This window comes from Thamnophis elegans, chromosome 1 (assembly GCF_009769535.1).
Source record: "Thamnophis elegans isolate rThaEle1 chromosome 1, rThaEle1.pri, whole genome shotgun sequence".
Lineage (NCBI taxonomy): Eukaryota > Metazoa > Chordata > Lepidosauria > Squamata > Colubridae > Thamnophis > Thamnophis elegans.
The window spans coordinates 106,185,312-106,206,213 of record NC_045541.1 but is presented as its reverse complement, the minus strand read 5'-3'; the positions used below and the strand labels follow the sequence as shown (position 1 = coordinate 106,206,213).

Here is a 20,902-nt window from a genome sequence, read left to right as displayed (position 1 = left end):
ACCATTGAATCTAGAAAGCTTAATTCCCCAAAGAGATCAGAATGCAACAGGTTCAGCAGAAGCAGTTTTAAGCAGGGAAGGAAGGAGAGAGGAAAGAAAAAGCCAAATGCGTCATCAGTAGCTATGGAAAAGTTGGCAAAGGAGTATCACTTAAGGGATTGCAGAAACTTTTCATCCAGTAGAGCCAAGGGCATCTCTGACTCAACCCTGACTGTCTTGCAATAGTCCTTATTATAAGAAACTGATCTACTCTAGGAATTATTGGGGCTTTGATAATTATGATTATGTGCCATCAAACCAATGTAAACTCTTAGCAACCACATGAATGAGTTTCTCTAGGATAAAATTGGGGCCATTTGGTGGTCATAATTCCTTTCACTAACTGGTAGGAAGGCATCTGTTCCCTGTCCTACTTTCTAGCAGTCTGGGAGTTAGGATTGCTGCCTGGGCAGTATACAAAGGCAGGAACTTGCTTTTCAAAGCATCAAGCTAGCATGTCCGACGTGGAGAAAGATTAATGGACATAGACATCAAAAACACCAATTATCAAAGTTACATTTTGATAACAAATCGAAGATCAATAAATTGATATACTGCTTTCAGGAAAGAAGCCATTTCAATCACCGGTTTTACACAGGGCATTAAGATTTTTCTTAAAGAGTAATTTCCAGACTTCAAACTGCAAAACCTGGTTGACAGCAATACTAGATTCATTCTCTTACTTTAAAAATTGTAAGTATTTCAATATGTGCTTCATTGTTTTTTGCACATTTCCTTTTACCTTCTTGTGAAGTAAAACAAAAATTGCTGGTGATTGGCAGAAATGTTGCATAGTCCTAACTGCTTAAGAGCCAAATGCATTATCTTCTATCAACACAACTCTGAGAAGTGTCTTTTTCCATCACGCAAAACTTCCACTTAAAATCACAGAGCTATAAATATGCTTCTGCATCTTTAAACAAAGGCTGTGTTGCTCTTATTTCAGTAGTTTTGCTCTACGCAATAAATTATTAAGAATCCTAATAGTTCACTCTTAACAAGTAAAAAATGTCTGACACTTTGAGTGTTACTTTAATTTTTATGGCTGAAAGTGTACAGAGATCAAAGCGTTCCCTTCTTTTCTTCTTTTTTATAAGTAAGCTTGATCGATAGAGCCAGACATGTCTGTGCTGATACAAAGTTCAACCACATGTTTTAAAATAGGGTCTGGAGAATAAGGAGGGGCAGAACTTTACCAATATTCAATTCCAAATATTTTCCCTGAATGAAGAACCCCACCCCACCCCACCCCAAAAAAGAAATCCTCCTTGTAACATTACAGGCTGCTACCGTTCTTACACATTTCCTTTGCAAAAAAAAAAAAAAAACCCCTCTAAGAAATGCATTAGACACTTTCATGGTGAAATATATAAACAGATAAATAAATTACTATCAGCTGAGGACAAGTTAAACATCTGGCAGCCAGCTCAGACCTGTCAAACAGGTCAAAGGCATTCTGGTCTGAGAAAGATTGATCTGCAGTCACTGATTTGTAGATTGAAGGTAGAAAGTACATTTATACATGTTTCTTTTATACTTTTCTAGAGAGCACACTTTATCCCTACTATTGAAAAACACTCTCTGTTATATTGGCATTTGATATTTTTTATCACATTGCTGGAATTTTGCATCTATCCAGATTTGTTTTATGAAGTTATTTGAAATGCTTTCTGTATATTATTGCCTTAGAGAGCGAAACTTTTATAAACTGGAATTCATTATTTTCAAAAACAGCTTCTCTAAGAGGCACCACTCAAATAGAAGAAGCTGCAGCCAAGGGGCACCAAGTTCATGCAAGGATTATCTAGATTGTTAAGCATTTGCACAATTTAAGCATCTGGACAACACACTTCAGACAAAATAGGTGAAAAGGTCCCGGAAGTTCAAGTGCAAGGCTTGGAACCGAAGTTCACTGATTCAGTTGATAAATTATTGTAATACCTGGAAAGGTAATTTAACATTCTCAGTATAAGCCAGACCAATGCCTATTACTACACTCTCTTAATGTACAAGTGGCTTGTTCAAATTAAATCAATGTACATTTAAAATAGCCATATCATTGAAATATCTTATTCCCTTTTAAAATAAATTATTATTTAGGTAGCTAGTTAGCTACTAGAGTTTGTGTGGGTGAGAGAGAGACAATGTGTGAGAGAGAAAGACAGAGAGAGCTTGATGAAATATAGACATACCAACTTGCGTCAAACAAAGGCAACTTAAACACAGTATATAGTGGCCGTACAATAAGGATATGAGCATAATAAATGTAGAGAAAAATTCCTTATTATTATAGGCTGTCTTGAGCCATAACTGTTCATTCAATGACTTTTCAAGATTATGGAAGAACTTAACGAAGGTACTTATGACTGGTCCCCAAAGTTACAACCATTCTAGTGTCCTACAGTCACATGATCAAAATCCAGACATTTGGCAGCCTGCCCACACTTAGGACTACAGGAGTACTTCAACTCTCCCCACTCTGCCTATCTTCCCCTCTCTTCATGCCCTTCTGGGTCCACTCACCTCCACTGCCCCTGGCTTCTTAACTGATCATGTCATCTTCTGGCTCTCACTGCCTACTAAGCATGCCCAGCCTGGCCCTTTGCAAAAGCAGTTGCTGGCCACACAAGGCTGCCTTCCCTAAATCGTGCATGGTGATTTCCTTCAGAGGTGGTTTCATGTCGCCAGCAGCAGCCTTGCCAAGGACCAAGTTGGGCATGTCTCACCACTAGCAAGAGCAAGAAGATACTGAAGGTTAGCTGAGGTGGTGCAGTGCAAGATGGCAGGGCCCTCCGAGTGCAGAATTTAGTTCTATGAATTTATACCACAAAAAAGTAGCAGCCTTCTTACCTCATAGCCAAACTGTAGCTCATCCGAGGTCAACATGATGATATCATCATCAATGGCTAACACAGCCTCTGTTTCAATCTCAGCATAGGGGAAGAATCGATTACTCAGTTTATTTTCTGTGGTTCTTACAACTGTTAATGGAACTCGAACTTTAGGCCAAACAGTTTCTGCAAAATAAAAATCAGAAGTAGTTTCTTTGCATTCCTATGTTTAGCTGAAATCATTAGCATAACTCTCTCCAAATCAAGTCCTTTTATTCAATGCTGATACTGGGGAGTGACTAGAACTAGGACTACCATGTCTGAGTTGCAAAAATCTGGGCAATCACTAGATGGCAACAAAGAGATTGTTGCACCCATATAAGTCATGAGTTCTATAATCAGGGTATCCTCATCAGAAGAACCCAGCAGCATTTGAACTGAAGTTTCTAGATAGTCATAAATTGAGTCATACACAGAGTAAGATGCAATTCATTAAAAATGAAATTTCAACGTATGTTCTTCCGATTTCAGAATGGCTTCATGTTTAGGGTACATATGACCTACATTGGTAATGTAGCAGATTGTCAATAGATGATGAATGAAGCTATTCTAGAAATCTCTCTTTCTAAATGTTAAAAGTATGCTTCAAGAATGAAGGACATTTTCCTATTCAATTCAATTTGAGTTCTGTACCGTCTCAGTCATATCTGTTCAGTGAGTATGAGAGAATGGGGAGCAGCAAGAAAACATGCCACACAAATTGATGACTACTTGCATAGTAACACTGGTTTATAGACTAAAATCTTCAACACAAATCAACAAAAGGTGCATCCTATACTGGGCTAACACTGATTTATGGAACATGAAGACCCTACCCCAAATAAGATTTTTTTGCTATACCACTTCACATTTGGATATGAAAATGTGAATGTCATTCTAAGTAATGACTGAAACTAGCTTTAGGTAAAGCTGGCAGAGGTCACAGCTTACCATTATATGAACATATATGTATAGAACAATCTAAGCTCCATCATGAAAGAAATGCTGGCAAAAACAGCATGGTAGGATATCCATGCTTGCTGCTAGGAAAATTATAGTTCTATAACGTACATAGAGTACCCTTAATAAGCATATAATGTTCTACACACTTCTGATGTTGGCATCCAAACATAATACCGGAGACAGCTTCCTTAGGAAAACTGTATCATTTTCCAAACCACACTTAAAAACTATGTAAAGAAAGTTTACCTTGGAAGAATTTGGAGGGCTTTTTGGCTTGGTAACAAAAAAAGTAAAATCTACAGAGTGAAAAGGTTTGGAAATATCATTTCAGTTTCCTACTCCACCTACTTTTGTAGGTAGCCCCTAGAAAATTGCTTTTAAAAAATGTTTAATACTGTCAGTGAGGTCTTAGTCCAATTTTTAAGGTTTATTTTATTTTTTATTTAAAACATTTCTATAGCTGCCCATATATGTCAAACTCTGGGTAGTTCCCAATCAACAACTAAAACATCAGTAACAATAGCATAATACATACAGTCATTAAAAACATTTATTATTTATTTATTAAATGTATATGCTACCTGTCTCGCCTACAAGGTGACTCATAAATATTAAAGGAACCCGTTTGGTCTAGTGGTTAAGGCACCAAGCTATGAAATAGAAGTCCTAGTCCTGCCTTAGCCATGAAAGTTGACGTGGTGTCTCTGGGGCAGTCATTCTCTCTCTCAGCCCAACTCCCCTCACAAGATTGCTGCTGTGGGAAAAATATGTGAAGGAAGATGTGTCGGATATGTTCGCCACCTTGAGTTATTTGTAAAACAATAATGAATGGATACAAATAACTAAATTAAAAAGTGCCACCAAAGTTATACCTCCAACATCTTCCTTAAATTCTCTCATCTACGTCATTCTCTGCCAGTGCTTGGAGAGGGGGAGGGGGGAGAGCCAGATATTAAGTGCTTTTTAGATGGCTAGCATGGTAGTGGACTACCAAATTTCAAGGTAAAGGGTATTCCACAAGGCTGCCCCAGTAAAGACTCCTTCTTAGATCTCAATCTCAAGACAAAGTTTTGTATATGGAATTTAATTTACTATCACTGATATTATTTTCAATAGAAACTCCCCTATTTGCTATATAAAGGAATATCAATCAGAATGGAAAAATATAGGTAGTTCTACAACCATTTGTTTAGTAAACGTTCGAGGTTACAAGGACAGTGAAAAATAGTCACTTATGATCATATTTGACACTTATGATTGTTTTAGCATCCCTGTGGTCATGTGATCAAAATTCAGATGTTTGGCAACTGGCATGTATTCATGATGGTTGCAGTATCCAGGGTTATATAGATTACCTTTTGCAAATTTCAATGAAAGTCAATGGAGAAGCCAGATTCACTTAACAACATGTTACTAATTTAATTGCAGTGATTCACTTAACAACTGGGGCAAAAAAGATCGTAAAATGGGACAAAACTCACTTAATAACTGTTTTACTTAGCAATGGAAAATTTGGGCTCAATTGTGATTATAAGTTGATTATACTGCAAACTCTGGGCCAGAAAATTATAAACTAAGAAGGAGTACAGAGACAATTAAGTTTACCCCCTGCAATATTCCTAAATTCACATGCAAATACCACACTGGAAGGAAGTATATCTCTTGGAAAGGCCTGACTGAATGCACAATTTGGTCATTCTCTGGGATTTCGTCCTATCATAGAGGCAAAGATGAACTTCTATCAGCTTTGGCTATATGTCGAAAAAGCAAAACTAATCATAGTTATTTCTGTATTTATTATACTCAGTTTAGATTTATATGGTAGTGTCTGTAAACATGATTCAGAAGTTCTGTTTGATACCAAACACAAGTGCCTATTTCTTGTGTATCTAAGTAGTACATAACATCTATTCTGAACTGGCTACATGAGATGGTAGTACATTTTCTGGATTGCATTTAAGAATTTTGGTGATTATATTTAAAGATTTAGAATCAGGTTATCTGAAAAACTACTTACACTTATATGAAATTGCCTGAGTTCTGAGAAGCCCAGGATTATATGCCTTTTTACAAGAAAAAAAAACAAGATCATGAACCTAACAGGCTCAAAATGTCTTTAAACTGTTCTCCATCTATTCTAATGAACACTATCATTAGTTTTTTTACTTTGCCTACAGTTTGCACATATATTTTACTATATATCTTGATTATAATTAAGCAGTAATAACACAGAAAGTGTTCTGTTTACAGAGATACAGCAGCCTTATAATAGTACTGTGAATAAGCTAAGAAAAGTTATCGCTTCTATGCATAGCAAAAATAATAATAATACAACAACAGAACCCAGATCTGATTTGCTCCAAGTCAGAAATATGTTCCTTATATAGCAATAGCCAGGATATCCTGCTTGGATACTCAACCAGGTTAACAGTCCCAGCTTTACTATTACCAATTAAAAGAAAATAGCCATAAAGTGCAGATACTACCGTAGGGAAATAAACAAGACCTTATCGTTGACAGCAGTGTGCATTACTAACTTCAAACTCATTCCTTGTCCTAATCCATCAGAAACTTCCTGGCTTTAATAGGCTATAAATGGTAGAGGCTTTGAAGTCCAAGGATTAAGAGCTACAAGAGACAGACCCAATGAAAGCCTTAGTGAAGTCAACTTCTGCTGTCCTACCAAAAAGCTAGGTGGAATGAACTGTATGCATTTGAATTAAAACAAATTAAATTAAATCCTTCAATGGCAGACCAAAAGATTCCACAAGCTATCCAAGTGTTAAAAATACTCAGATGAAGGGGGTAATTGGCGGTCACATAAGAAAGTTATTAAAATATATACCTATAGATAACCAAATCTCTGTAAGAAGCAAACCTATGACCTTCAAAGCCATTACTTCTCACACCAACAAATTCTGATTTTTCATCAGCAGCTAACTAATGGCTATTCTAGGAATTATCGTGATGGGAAATATTTTCAACATAGTAAAAATTTTATTTTAAAAACAACCATGTTGCTATTAGTTATTGTGGACACATTGCAAGTTCAGCTACTTAAATATAAGCATACAGCAGTAAAGAAGCCATAGTAAGAAGCCACTAAAATGCTTCCAACTTCCCAACCTATATTTGGGATGGTGGTTTTTTTTTAAATCATTTTCGCCTATCAGTGATATGGAAACAGCCTAGTTGAGAAAACCTGAGGATTTATAGGTTGTTTATTTATATTTTTAAAAGTCTGTATAACTCACATGTAGTATGCAAAGGGGATATAAGAAAGAAATCAGCAACATAGTAAATAACTGTTAAAATGTCAGGAATACAAATAGCAATCACCACAAAGCTATTCTACAAGGCTTTAAAAACCAATTGCTAGAAGCTAGACACATAAAAACATTTTAGCCTGGTGCCTAAAACAAATCAATGTGGCGTCTGGCAAATATTCGTCAAGAAAACATTCCATCCCCACAAAACAGCAACTAAAAAATATGGTAAACCAATAGGACAGCAGGTTCTGTGCGTCCGCCCCCCTCCCAATGCTTTAGAAAAGATCAAAATTCTCAGAAAATAGGCAGGTTTTTATCTATATGTAGAGCTGTCCAGTGAGCATGGCTTGGAAAAATGTTCCAGTCAGAACACTGTCTGATAGATATTCAACTCAATTCACAAGAAAGTCTTCTGATTAAGACAACTATCAGGTAAAATTGAGACAGCAAGAATCATTTGTTCCTTAGAAGCTTTAACAATAAGCACTCATGATACAAACAAAGATCAGGAGTGACCCAATGACACTGGTTATTCTACCAAACTTTTCAGGTATGTATTGGACTTACCTTCTGGTGGAACTTTATTTTGATTGTTCCAAACAACTAACAATTTGGAAAGACTTGGAACCTTTGAAACTTCAGTGATCACTCGAAAGAGACTTTCAACACGATCATATGTCAAGACAATAGCAGTGAAGCCTTGTGACTGAGGTGGGATCAATGGGAGAAACAGTGGATTGCTTACACTGCTCCATTTCTAGAAAATAAAACATAGAAAATTAAAATAAAATCAGATTAATTATAATAGAAAAAAATTCAAAACCGGGACACAAAGGAAAGCATTTTAATGAATATCTTAATTGAGCCAAACAACAAATCAAACAAATCAAAGAAACATGTCTTTCAACAGCTATTGTTACAACAGGCAGGAGACCATTAAACATTACTTTTTATATATATTTTAGTTCATGAACAAACCATTAAGTATATTTAAATAAGCTGGAAAATGCTAAAGGATTAGTGGAAGACACACTAGAGGGTTTTAAAGTTTAGCTACTTTGGATGGCTTCTGTCCAACACCTCTCTTCTAAAATGGCTGCTATATTAACTATACTCTGTATATTAACTAAAATTAGGTCAATAAGAAGCTGGATGCCACAATTTTGGAAGAACATGAAATAGGCAATTTCATAAACCTGACAAAAAGTAGGCCCCAATAAAAGGCAAAGACTTTCTTTGTCCTATATAGAAGAAAAAATATTAACTTAACAAAAATAGACTTGTTTCGTTGTTCTAAATATGAACTACTTAAGAAGTAAAAGAACACAAGAAGATACATAAAAGTTGACACTTATTTAGTGTCCTTTGGCTTCATCAAGAATAATCTCCAAATACTTTAAAGGTTAATTTTTCAGTGCCAGCCAATATAACTAAACACAGGATACAGACGCCATTAGCACAATAACATAGAATTACAGGAGACATTTATGAATATCTTTCCATTCCTAGTTACTATACTGGTATGATGAAAGACAAAAATAATAGTTTAATATAAGTACAGAAAAAGCAGCTATATTAATCACTGAACCTGGACAATAAAAACAATAGGAAAACTGTCGCTGCCCAAAAAGATTTTTCACTTTTTAAATTCACAATTGTCCAAAATACTATAACATATATATCTAAAAGATCTGGGCAAATAAATTTCTTTGCGTAACATATGAGATCGTCTTAAATTTCATTCCATGTTAAAACCCTCAAAGTACATGGGATTATACTCCAAAGTGCATGACAATGTCCATATGTGAAGAGGATGAAGAATACATACAAACTGTATTGTTAGAAAATTGCAGTGATTTGAACAGTATAGTGCTATCTGTCTTAAGACCAATAGGAAAGTGATATACTGTAAAAATCTTTGTATTTCCTCTGAGTCCTCCTTTTCCCCGTCTGTAATACTCTATACAGGAAGCCTTGTGTTTCTTTTTTAATGAAACAGCAATTATGCAATCCCTCTTTTTTAAATTCAGTAGAGTCTGAAAAGGAACATACAATGTATTTTGCTGAATATGAATAAAAATGTCAAGGAGAAGATGTCTCTCAGTAGATGTTGACTCCTGGTAACTGTATCTATACTACATTGTTTTTCAGCGGCCCTATTGAAAGAGAGTTTTCAATTTCTCAGTCTAACCAAAAGCTGTATAATTACCCAGTGGTGCTTCATCAAAATTCTACCCAGAGCGGAAAGTACTTTGCTTCTAAGATCAGCCAAGGATACACATGCTGCTACCTTCAGAGGCATAGGTGTGCATGTTGGCCCTTAAAAGTTGCGAGGAAATAGCTTTGCCCAAACATAGTAAAACAATTTCCTTTAGAAGATAAATGACTAGATCCTCATTTTAAATGCTGATACGTGGTCCATATGATTGCAGCTGTGTGCAGAAGTCCATGGTTTATCCCTAGAACAGGATGCACTGAAGCTGGATTATCCATTTCCAGAAGTGTTTTCTTCCCAAACAGGAAGAGATTTGTGATGTTCTGGACATATGATTAAGGATTAAGAAGAATATCTTAAAAGTAAGGCTTGTTTGATGCAGGAAGATCAGTCTATGGGTTTTTTTATAATTGTTGGTGAGTACTTTTAAATAGAACTAAGCCACTCATCAGCTTTATAGTAACCAATTTTTGCATAAGCAAACTTGAACTGCCGAACTTCGAAGCCTCTATAATTCTCTATTCTTCTTTCCTCATAAAATCAACTATTAATTAAAAATGCCAAAGGCAATTAAAATAGATAGCAGAAGCTAATGCTAACTTCCAGATGCTCTGGATTATGAATTACATCATACCTGACCACTGGCCTTGATGGCTGCAGTTTATGAGAAATGTAATCCAAAACATCTGGAGCGAAGCAGTGCCTATCTCAGGTTGCTATAGTGCAGGGGTGTCAAACTCGCAGTGTCACGTGATGTATCATGAATTTTCCCCCCTTTGCTAAACCGGGCAGGGGCGGGGCCAGCGCATGACACATCCGCCCACGGGCCGCGAGTGACACCCCTGCGATACTGCAAACAAAAAAACAACAAAAACAACATAATAGAACTCTGATCTAGTACTTCACACTGATAAAGAAATAATCCAGTCATACTATCACCTCAAAAGCTTCCTTAAATAGACCCACTATTTATTTGGCAGTAGAATGAACTCAAAATACACTGCCCCACCCATGTTAACAGTTGCTTGGGTTGGATCATTTTCATAAGGAAACACGAGGAAATAACAGGAGCCAATTCTTAAGGCAACTCTGCAAGCCTTGCAAAAGATACAGCTGCTTTAACTATTTGAGAGAGAGAGGCACTTTTTTTTTGCAGGAATGTTCACTGAAAAATACATTTTGCACAGGCCTTGATGGGTTGTGGTATCATCTAGCTATTTTAAAAAAGGAAAAAATCCTACAGAAATTTGGGGGGGGGGGGCGAGTTAAAGAATACATTCAACTTTGTGACACCCAAGAGTGAACTCCTCAAAAATCAAGTTCCTTTATTTGAGAATAACATTTCAAAAGAACATTTAGGCACGGCAGAAGCACCATTAAGAGCCAACCCCCTGCTGCCTGCCTGAAAAGTGTGTCTACAGTCTGGGACCTCTTGACCTCTCCTTCTGCAGGAAATTGAGCAAATTCAAACTTCCATGATTTACTTGGGTCTTTTAAACTTCTGTTGAAGGAAGGCAAACAATGCAGGTGATTATCTCAACAGAAGCCTAATTAAATCACTATTATAGAAACAGGGCATGAAATTGATGGTGACATAAAGATAGTTCTTCGCAGAAATGGAAATGTGACAGCTACCATTTGTTTTGCGGATATCCAGTCCTTGAAGAGACCCAATTGAATGTTCATCTAACTTTCCCACTAAAGCAAATGGCGTTCATGATGTAATCATCCATCACTTTCTTTGACAAAGTGCTGACACTCAGCTATGGCTGAGGCAATCCTATCCCATTCCCCCATCAGCTGGCTGATATTCATTACATGAGCCGCAGTAACTGAAGACTGATAGACCTCTTATTGTGAATCAGTTTGTGCATAAGCCATAACAAGTTGCAAGTGTCAACCCTGCAAAAATGATCTCACATTCCTGCCTGTTTGATAGTATCTCTTTTCTGCCAACAGCAAAGGAAGCCAAAGCTCTAGAATCAGAACATGAGGCTGAGAAATCTGATTTTTTTTTTTGAGGGTGGATGAAATTAAAAGAAAAAGGTACAGCTCCACAAGAAACAACCTATGGCACATTTCCATAAATTTGCCGTTTAGCTATAATTTAGTTTGTTTAAGATCTGATGAAACTTATTTTTTCTCTTTTAACTGCAGGCAAACTGAATCTATTTAAACACCAGTAAGGGAATTAGTACTATTTCCTTTCTGAAAAATAAAAGATTGGAGCTGATTCAAGGAAAAGAGAAAAGCCTATCAGCAAGAAAAAAGAAAACAAGAATCATGTAGGACTATAATGTGGCATATAATAAGCTAATTTCTTTGGAAAATACCAATGTAATTTTTCTGATATAAACAGATTAACCATAATAATTGAAGTATTTAAGTTTACCACAATGATAAATAATGATCCTAATGTGGAAATTGCCTGATACATAACAGAAATATCACAGGTAAAATAAAATCTTATACAATTAAAAAGACCCGTTGGAGTTTATTACTGGCCATCTTCTTCTTAAAAGTCATCATTTTAACTATCAACTTAAGTCCTTGGGTTTCAATGGCAATTGGGCCCAGATCACTGCATCACTAAGTGATGTGGTTGTAAAGCATGATATCAATCCTGGCAAACCCAATTGCCATTGTAACCCCAGAACTATGCAAGTTGTTAAGTGGGAAGAGGCGGGAGTCCCAGAGGGTTGAGTGGGTGCCATGGCAAGCACTACACAATGTGGTTGCGTGCATGATACGGCGGGAGGGAACTGATTTTGTTTGTGGGAAGCCAGCAGGGAAGATCACAAATATTGATCATGTAAGTATGAGCTGGTTGCCAAGTTCCTGAGTCACAATCACATGACCATGGAGTGCTGGTCCTAATTCAACACATTGTAACTTTGAATAATAACTTAATGAGTGGTCATAATTCAAGACTGTCTGTACCGCTTGTACTTCATGTATCAAAATCACATGTCCGATGTGAAAGCACTGCAAATCCAAAATTATGAACCAGAATTATTGAACAATGGGAATTCTTGTAGTTGCAATCCTAGCACATCTAAAGATCATTGAGTTAGGGGATGTTGGTGTCAAAAGAATATAAAATCTGGACCAGCTAGCAGAGATGAAGTGGGAAAAATGAATGTACCAGAAAATGAAGAAAGGATGAGAGAGGTATATGAAGAGAAATAGGAGGCACAGGAAAATTTAAAAAAGAAACTAAAAGTTAAAAGACAGTCAGTCACTTTGTTGTAGTGTTTAAGACACCAGAATAGAAACTGCATTGACTGTGAGTTCTAGTCCCACATTAGGCATCAAGCCATCTGGCTGATATTAGGTAAGACATCCTAGGAAGAAGATAATGGCAAACTCCTTCCAAAAATCTTGTCAAGAAAATTGAAGGGATTAGTCCAGGCAGTTGCCAGGAGTCAACACTGACCTCAAGGAACATTCAGTGCACATTTAAAAAAGGTTAAAAATAGGAACAGTAGAACAAAGTCAGAAGTCTTATTTAGATTTGCTCTTGCCTGCCCATGCAGTTACGGCCAATTTTTATGTTGTACATTGCAAAATAGTTTCCTTCAATCCAGATTTCACTAGCAATCTACAGATTGTACATCTGATTAGAATTTTAAGGGAAAAAAGACAAAAATAGCATAACAAAATTAAGTGACCAATAAGAAAATTTTAATTTATACATGATGATTACAAATGCTATTCTTTCATTGGATGTTTCAAGTAAACATTTATCATGTTTCTTATCCACAACTGATCATGAAACATTGACAACTTTAACTTGCTTCAATTCTTCTGTTTGCTAATATCTAAAGTTTGCCATTTTAGAAAACAATTGATTCAATTGTCATATATTTTAATAAGCTCTAAAGCAGCGGTCACCAACTGGTAGTCTGTGGATCACTAGTGGTCCGTGAAAATTTTTTGGTGGTCCACAATGAATCCAAGTTGAAGAGTGCTCGGGGATGACCAATTGGCCAGTCCTGTGACTAGAGCTCTGGAGTATGGGACTGGCGAGGCAGCTCATGGTGGGGCTGAAAATCTCCGCCCTAGAGGGTGGTATTTGCAACATGAAACTTTGCAGGGGGTGAAACATTCAAGGAGTAGCACGGCCCTCGCCGGCCAGAATGAGGTTATGGTGTTGTTGTGGCAAGGGTGGTAGTGGTACAGCGGACCGAAACAATGGGTGTTGGCAACCCGCAGCTCTTTCGTCTCCCTGCTATGGCTCACTGTTCGCTGAACCCACCAGTGGCTGGCCCCGCCTTTCACCCTCTCCTCCCAGTCACTCCTCGCCTGGCCTAAAAAGGTAATGGGGAGATGGAGACTCGCTCCATATTCCACAGCAGAAGCGACGCACCCCTGTATTTGCTTTATCTCTTGCTGAGTCTTGCAGGCACTTCTTCCAGCCCTTGTTTGTGTTGCATGCACCTCGGCTGCTCGGGGAGATGCACAAGTTCCTCTCTGCCCTGAGACACTGGCCCGAGTGTCTCAGTGTTAAAGCCATTTCTCTCCGCCACCACGGTGGCGACACCATGGCCTGCCTACTGTTCTCGCAGCACCTTGTGCAGCATAGTTAAATTTAGTGTGCTTCACAATAGGAGAGACAGCGTCCCCTTCTCCTCTTGGAGCCCATTATGACAAGGAGCATTGGCCACTGCCGGGTCAGGCGAGTATCTTAGGGCACAGAGCAGGTTGTGCATCTCCCTGAGCAAACAAAGCACCAACAAAGGCCAGAAGAAGCACCTGCGAGATCCCGAGAGCACCGGAGAATCAGAATTATATATATATATATATATATATATATATATATATATATATATATATGTATATGTATATGTATATGTATATGTATATGTATATGTATATGTATATGTATATGTATATGTATATGTATATGTATATGTATATGTATATGTATATGTATATGTATATGTATATGTGTGTGTATATACATATATACATATACATATACACATACACACACACACACACACACACACACACACACATATATATATTAGAGAGAGAGAGAGACAAACAGTGATGAGAGAGAGAGAAATACCTGTTTCCCATAGAAAAGAAAATACCAGGAGCCACAAAACATGGGGAGGCATGGCTGGGGGGGGGGAATGTGACTGGATGGGAGTGAGTGATGTCGAGTTGGCCATGCCCACCCAGGTTTTGTGGCTCCGGGTATTTTGTTTTCTGTGGCAAACGGGTCCAAATGGCTCTTTGATTGTTTAAGGTTGCAAAAACAGGTGGCCAAGCTAAGTGCCTGAAACACCCCATCCCATCAGTGGGAGTCCAGGTGGTTCAGCGAACGGCGTGCTGGATTCATATTAGTGCAGGATTTAAAAATATGATTTTTGTGGTCCCTGAGGTCCCCTGATAATCTGATTCACCTTCTTAGGAAGTATTTACCTGTGGACTCAGACAGAACAGTCTAGCTCCAGTAACAAAACCATGTTATTATGTACTTTGATCATTTTGTGCTATACTCCAATACTTGACACAATTCAATTTTACACAACTTAATATATTTTTATTTAGCAGGGGTTCATTTTTCTGTCTTGCAGCAGTTTTCTTTATGACAACAATGTACAAATTTAAGTTCATTAAATGCAGTGATTCTCCAGATGATTATTAAATGATGGGGCATAAACTAAAATTTATTCTACTAAAAATTATCCATAACATTGAGTTACACATTCTGTATATTAGCTCATAATATAAAATTTCCTAAGGATGAAAAAAACTGACATTCCAAGCCTGAAGGTTTGAAAGAATAACCATAGGCTCTGGTGACAAACTCAGATTGGATCCTGCAAGTTTATGTTTTAAAAGTTCTGATTTATTTAACGGTGATAATACTAATATCACATCAGTGCTTCAATCTACCAGGATACTGATTATTAGCCAAATCACATATAAATAAATAATATTGTTTCTATTGTTCTAGTTAAATTACAGTTAAATAAAAACTGGTTTTTATATATCTGACAAATGATTACATTGTCTTAATTTAATAAATTATACACTCATTTTATCGCTTTCTCTCTCTCTTTCTATCTATCTATATATAGAGATGGGGGGGGTGTCATGGAGAATAAAATACACTAATACTAATCCTACCATTTTAATACTGGTGAAAACCCTAACTATCTCTTGCAAAGAAAAAATGGAATGAAACATTTTTATTTAAAATATATGCTGTGTTTCATGGTCTCATTACCTCCCTGCAATTATTTCTCATTCTACCTTAACTCCTAGGTATATTAAAAGATTTTTCAGATGAAGGCTTGGAAAAGCAATTTTTGAAGAGAAAAGAAAGCACCTAGAAGCTAGATAATGTCTGATAAGATAGCTGGTTCTAACTTCATATTGAAAATGTGACATTGTATTTTGCAGACCAACTAATTGAATATCAGTAGAATTATTAATGATTGAGAAATGCCAATGGACTTGAATTATCAGATCAACAGACAATAAAAGCAGATTATATAAATAGAGCTTTGCCATCCCATTCTCAACATTACTTATTTAAAATGTTTGAACTCAAAAAGATTCCGCGACTTCCATTTTAGAAGCCCATTTCCAAATATATGTTCAGATTTTTTTAGAGTACTATTGTTTGCTTGTTTGAAAAATTTGTAAAAGAGGAAAGTTGATTTTCTACTGATGACAATACATACTGCCTACTGCTTGTATTTCTAGGCAAACCGAGTTTACTTTCAAGAATCTAATTTTCTGTCATGCCTCTATATAACAACAACAACAAAAACAATTAAAATTATAAGTCAGGGGAAAGATGAACATAACAAGGTATTACACTAACCTTTAGGAAACTAAAACTCAATTCAAGATTAATTCATGTTTTTCATGTTGAACATCATAATATAAAAAACAAAATATTTATTCTAGAAGTTTTTGTTATAGAGAGGTTGAGCATATTAAAATTAATAAATAAATAATCTCACTTACAATTTCTGGGGGATCATTCCATTCTTCATATGATGTCGCAGCATATGGATAGATCCGGTCATTGATAATCTTAAGAGTTGCCATAGCAATAGCTTTCATTGATTGAAAGTAAGCTTCCCAGAACCACCTTGCCTGCAAAGAATAATTGATATTATGTCACTTTGGTTGTTTCCCAGATAGCAAATATTAATCATTTGTATACGGCTGACATGCATATAACCTATTAATATTTCCATGTTTCAATCTAAGCTACTGTTATTAAGCTCAATTTGTTTGAAATCAAACTAGATTTAGTCACAATAGCCACATTAAAGATAAAAAAGTAAACAATCTAAAATCTCAATTATCATTCAATTAGTTTAGTAGTTTATTTCAACATATTTATACTGCCTAACTCATATAATTCAAGATGCAATAACAACTTATAATCAATATGTTGACACATTATAGAAGCAACCGTATACCATGTTCATTTCAAAAATGCATCAGAATAAGTTCAGAAATCTTAATTTGTAGGTATAACAGCTTATTATTTTAGGTGTAAGGTATGAAGCACCACAAGCAGACTTTATTGATCCACAATTGCTAAGGTTTGAGAAACATCTTGTAAAGTTTCTTTTGGATTAATCTGTTCCATCTTGTCTTGTATTATAAGGGGATTGACTTATCCTTCATCTCTTCTATGTATACAGGTAGTCCTTATTTAGTGACTGATGTTGGGACTGGCAACTCCATTGCTAAGTAACATGGTCATAATATGAAATGTGTCCAATTTACAACACCACTTCATCAGTTCCGGTTGGGGGTCATTAAGTGAATCTCCCATGGTGATTAAGTATGATGTCATATGTCCACAATTTGCAACTAGCTTCCCAACTTACTTTGCTTCTGGAAGCCATCTATCAAGGTCACAACTGGCAATCGCATAACTGTTGGACACTACAACTATCATTAATGCCAAGTGCAAGAATTGTGACATGACTGTGAGGACATTGAGACACCTGCAACTTTGAGAGACAGTTGTATGCCTCCTTTTCAGCACTGCTGCAATTTTGAATGGGCGCAGAAAAAGTGGTTGATACAATCAGTGGTTTTATTACAAAACTTTCAGAAGCATGTTATAATGCTTACAAAGTACAAATTGGAAGAGGGGGGTTAAAATCTCTGGATGCGATCTTTAATTCAACTATAAGTAGGGGTATCTAAACTTTCTCTTACATAACTAGGATCAATATTAGTTTAAGATATCCATAGATTTGGACAAACTGCATGGAGTGGTCAATTGTCCTCTGGAACTGTCCCATTCTAATTTATAACTGCTAGTCACACTTTATATAAAACAGGAAACTTCCTTGTTTAAAGGAAGTGATTCTTAAAATAGTGAAACTATTTTATGGTGTCTCTTGAGACTCTATTTAATACTAAAGTTTTTCCATAGTTACTTAAAAGCACTGGAGGAGCTGGGTGCTATTTGTATACTAATGACAATTTGTCACTAATGATAAATTAGTCTATTCTTATAAGTTCACCCTCTCCCAGGAAAAGCAGATAAACAGTTCCAGGCTGCTTCTGAACTTGAATCTCTTTGTGTTTTCCAAATTAAGGCAAGCAGCATAGCATGTTTAGCTTGGCTGATATTAATGGAATCATCTCTTAAGCGCCAAATAGTTTCCCCAGGTAGTTTTGTGGAGATGTTGAACAGTTTTGGAAGCAGGATAGCAGCCTAAATATTAGCTGTCAGCACTGCTTTCAGATTCTAATAAAGCAGGAGCTGTTAATGAATATTCCGCCCATTGAAGTTTGATATGAGGTGGTCTTGGTGCTCTCTGAACCTGCTTGTTTTCTTGCAGATGTTATCCTCACTAGGTAACATTTCAACACTGAGCTACAAATATTCTCCTTTACTGATGAAGTTTGCTATTTCATACTATATTGACATAAACAATGAACTGTATGTTAATATTGGACAGTGACAAGGTATTCTAAGAGGCTATGCAAACCTATAGACTGTCAGACCAAAACATTTCTCACTGAAAGAAGCATCAGCAGAAACCTATCTACTTAATGTGACATTTATTGAGGCAAATTGTTACATTCTTTAACTATATGCAAAATCTATTACAAGTATTTCATTTCAGAATAAGGAGCATCAGGTTATACCACAGTGTATCTCCAAAATACATGAATACGCCATATTGCACCAATGACAGATGTTCAAGTTAGCAAATCTAAATCAGCAAATATTAAGTTGCAAAAAACAGCAAAATTAAATAGAAACATTAAGCACATGGAAGCTATGTTTAGTTTGGAAAAATCTTTGTTTTTCCTTTAATCACTTACAACTTCTAACTGGGAAGAAAATAAAATGTTAAGAGAAAAGAAGACGATGGCCTTGTGAAAGGGCAGTAAAGTTAACTGACTAAGCTAAAATGTCAGGCGCCATGGTGTTGTAACATTTTGCCCCACTGCAAGAGTCAAGTGTTTCCAGAGTGACACACTTCACACAGTTTATGAGGCCTTGAAGTATTGCTATTTTCATGTTGACAGACATTGTTTTTAAAGCTTTGTTTTTTAAAATAAGTTACAGAGTACTTGTATATATTTTATTACCTTTAGCTCAGGTAGTTCTAGCAGAATTACACTTCGTCCAATTTTTTAAATTAGTTTTGCGTTTAATTTAAGTTTCAGGTCTTGCAAAGAACGTGCTGAATTTAAACTTTTGCTTCTTATTTTTCTAGCCATGAAATTATCAACTTCCCTTCTGCCATTAACAGCATGTTAGTACCCAATATTTAAACAATCTAAATACTATTAAATACATTCTCAAACTTGAATTAGGTGTGCTGAGTATAAATCTTCCAGATTAATATTTTTGGATGACTTTTTAGTTTGTCTATGCAGGCTTTGGAATCAATTAAATGTTTAAATTGACTACTTTGAAATAATTAGACCAGATACATGATGAAAGATAAAGCTCTCTATTATTGACTTTAAACATAAATACAAAGAAGAGCCCAATACTTCCTTCTACACAGATGTATCTAAAAGAAAAAAATTATTCTCAGCTTCGAAACCAACCAAATATACCACTTCTGTAAAGAATTTAACACAACAGTCCCCTAAATAAATTATTTTTTTAAAAAAATCTACCAGTCTTCTTTTCACATGATTCTAATGGCCAGATGTTGCTCATCGCATTTTCATGTGAATAAAGTTGAACAACAACTGGGCATTAAAACTATTCTTAAGGCCTTTCAATTTTAAGTATATTAAACAGTACTGTTGCCAATATTTGACAAGTTTACATACCAAGCTTACTCTAGTACAGAATTCATTATTGCAATGTATTTAATATAGATCATCTGATCTTAACATTAATTGGATGTAGAAAGCAAAGTCTATTATTTTCATTTCTTTTTCCGTTTCAAATTTACAAAGACCACAAAGTTCTTAGTTCAAAATCATTGTATGACCTTTCTAATATTTGTCATACGGGACCACTTTCTATGGCTTCTCCATGGATTGCTGAAATACATCTTGTTCACTAATATGACTCCCAGTGGTGACATTAAGAAGGAAAAATAAAATGCTTTATTACATGAATTTCACTAAAAATCAACAAACTCTGTTTTCTACTTTTTGCATTTTTATTCAAATGGATAACAATAAATAGGCATTATATAATATTGACCAGTTGTATTTGCTTAGGCATACAGCAATGTTAAGACTGATCCATATATTTATGTAAGGACATAAAGTCATTCGCAAATTTAAGACGTAAAAGAATAAGAATGTACACCTGAAAAATAAAAGAATATATCATCTTTCTTCTGAGGGATTTCCTGGTGATAATATAAAGGGCCCATCTTCTCTTTGCCCAATGCTTGTGCTTTCTTAATCATATAAACACTACATACGTACTATAGAAATAGAAAATATTGAGGAGTAATGAACGTATGGGTTTTTTTTGTTTCATTTCGTTTGTTTGTTTTACTGTTTTGTATTTTATTCTCTATGATAAAGCAATTAATGATGATAATGATAGAACGACTGTGGCAAAGGAAGCATGGGTAGTACCAATAGTAATAGATGCCATGGGTGCAATCCCAAAACAACTGGAATACCACTTGAACACCATTGGCATTGACAAACTCACCATCAGTCAATTGCAGAAGGCTTTACTTGGAACAGAGCCCATCCTGCAACAATATCTGTAACACCGTCAAACATCCAGATTTGCCTATCCCAGCTCCTTGGTAAGCACTCAATAGGTGGACAGAGATGCCAAACCCAGTCTGAACATCTGGCTGACTGTGTTGTTGCTGCTTCTGCTTCTGACTGTGTTGTTGTTATTGTTGTTATTATTCATCGCACAGTCAGACAGATGTTCAGACTGGGTTTGGCATTTTTGCCTACCTATCAAGTCCTTACCAAGGACCTTGTAAGGCAAATCTGGAATTTTTGATGGTGTTACAGATATCGTTGCAGGATGGAAGCAGTTCCAAGTAAAGCAGCCTTCTGCAATTGACTGGTGGCAAATTTGTCAATGCCGA

General features: G+C 36.1%; 1 protein-coding gene across 1 annotated transcript in view; it reads right to left on the bottom strand.

The window, feature by feature from the left end:
- EXT2 (exostosin glycosyltransferase 2) overlaps positions 1 to 20,902 on the bottom strand; it is a 74,297-nt gene that overhangs the window by 9,750 nt on the left and 43,645 nt on the right. The window contains exons 8-10 of the mRNA XM_032226331.1: positions 16,350 to 16,481; positions 7,709 to 7,898; positions 2,890 to 3,056 (exon numbers count right to left, since the gene is read on the bottom strand). Coding sequence (XP_032082222.1) covers positions 2,890 to 3,056; positions 7,709 to 7,898; positions 16,350 to 16,481 — 489 coding nt within the window. The remainder of the gene's footprint in view (positions 1 to 2,889; positions 3,057 to 7,708; positions 7,899 to 16,349; positions 16,482 to 20,902) is intronic.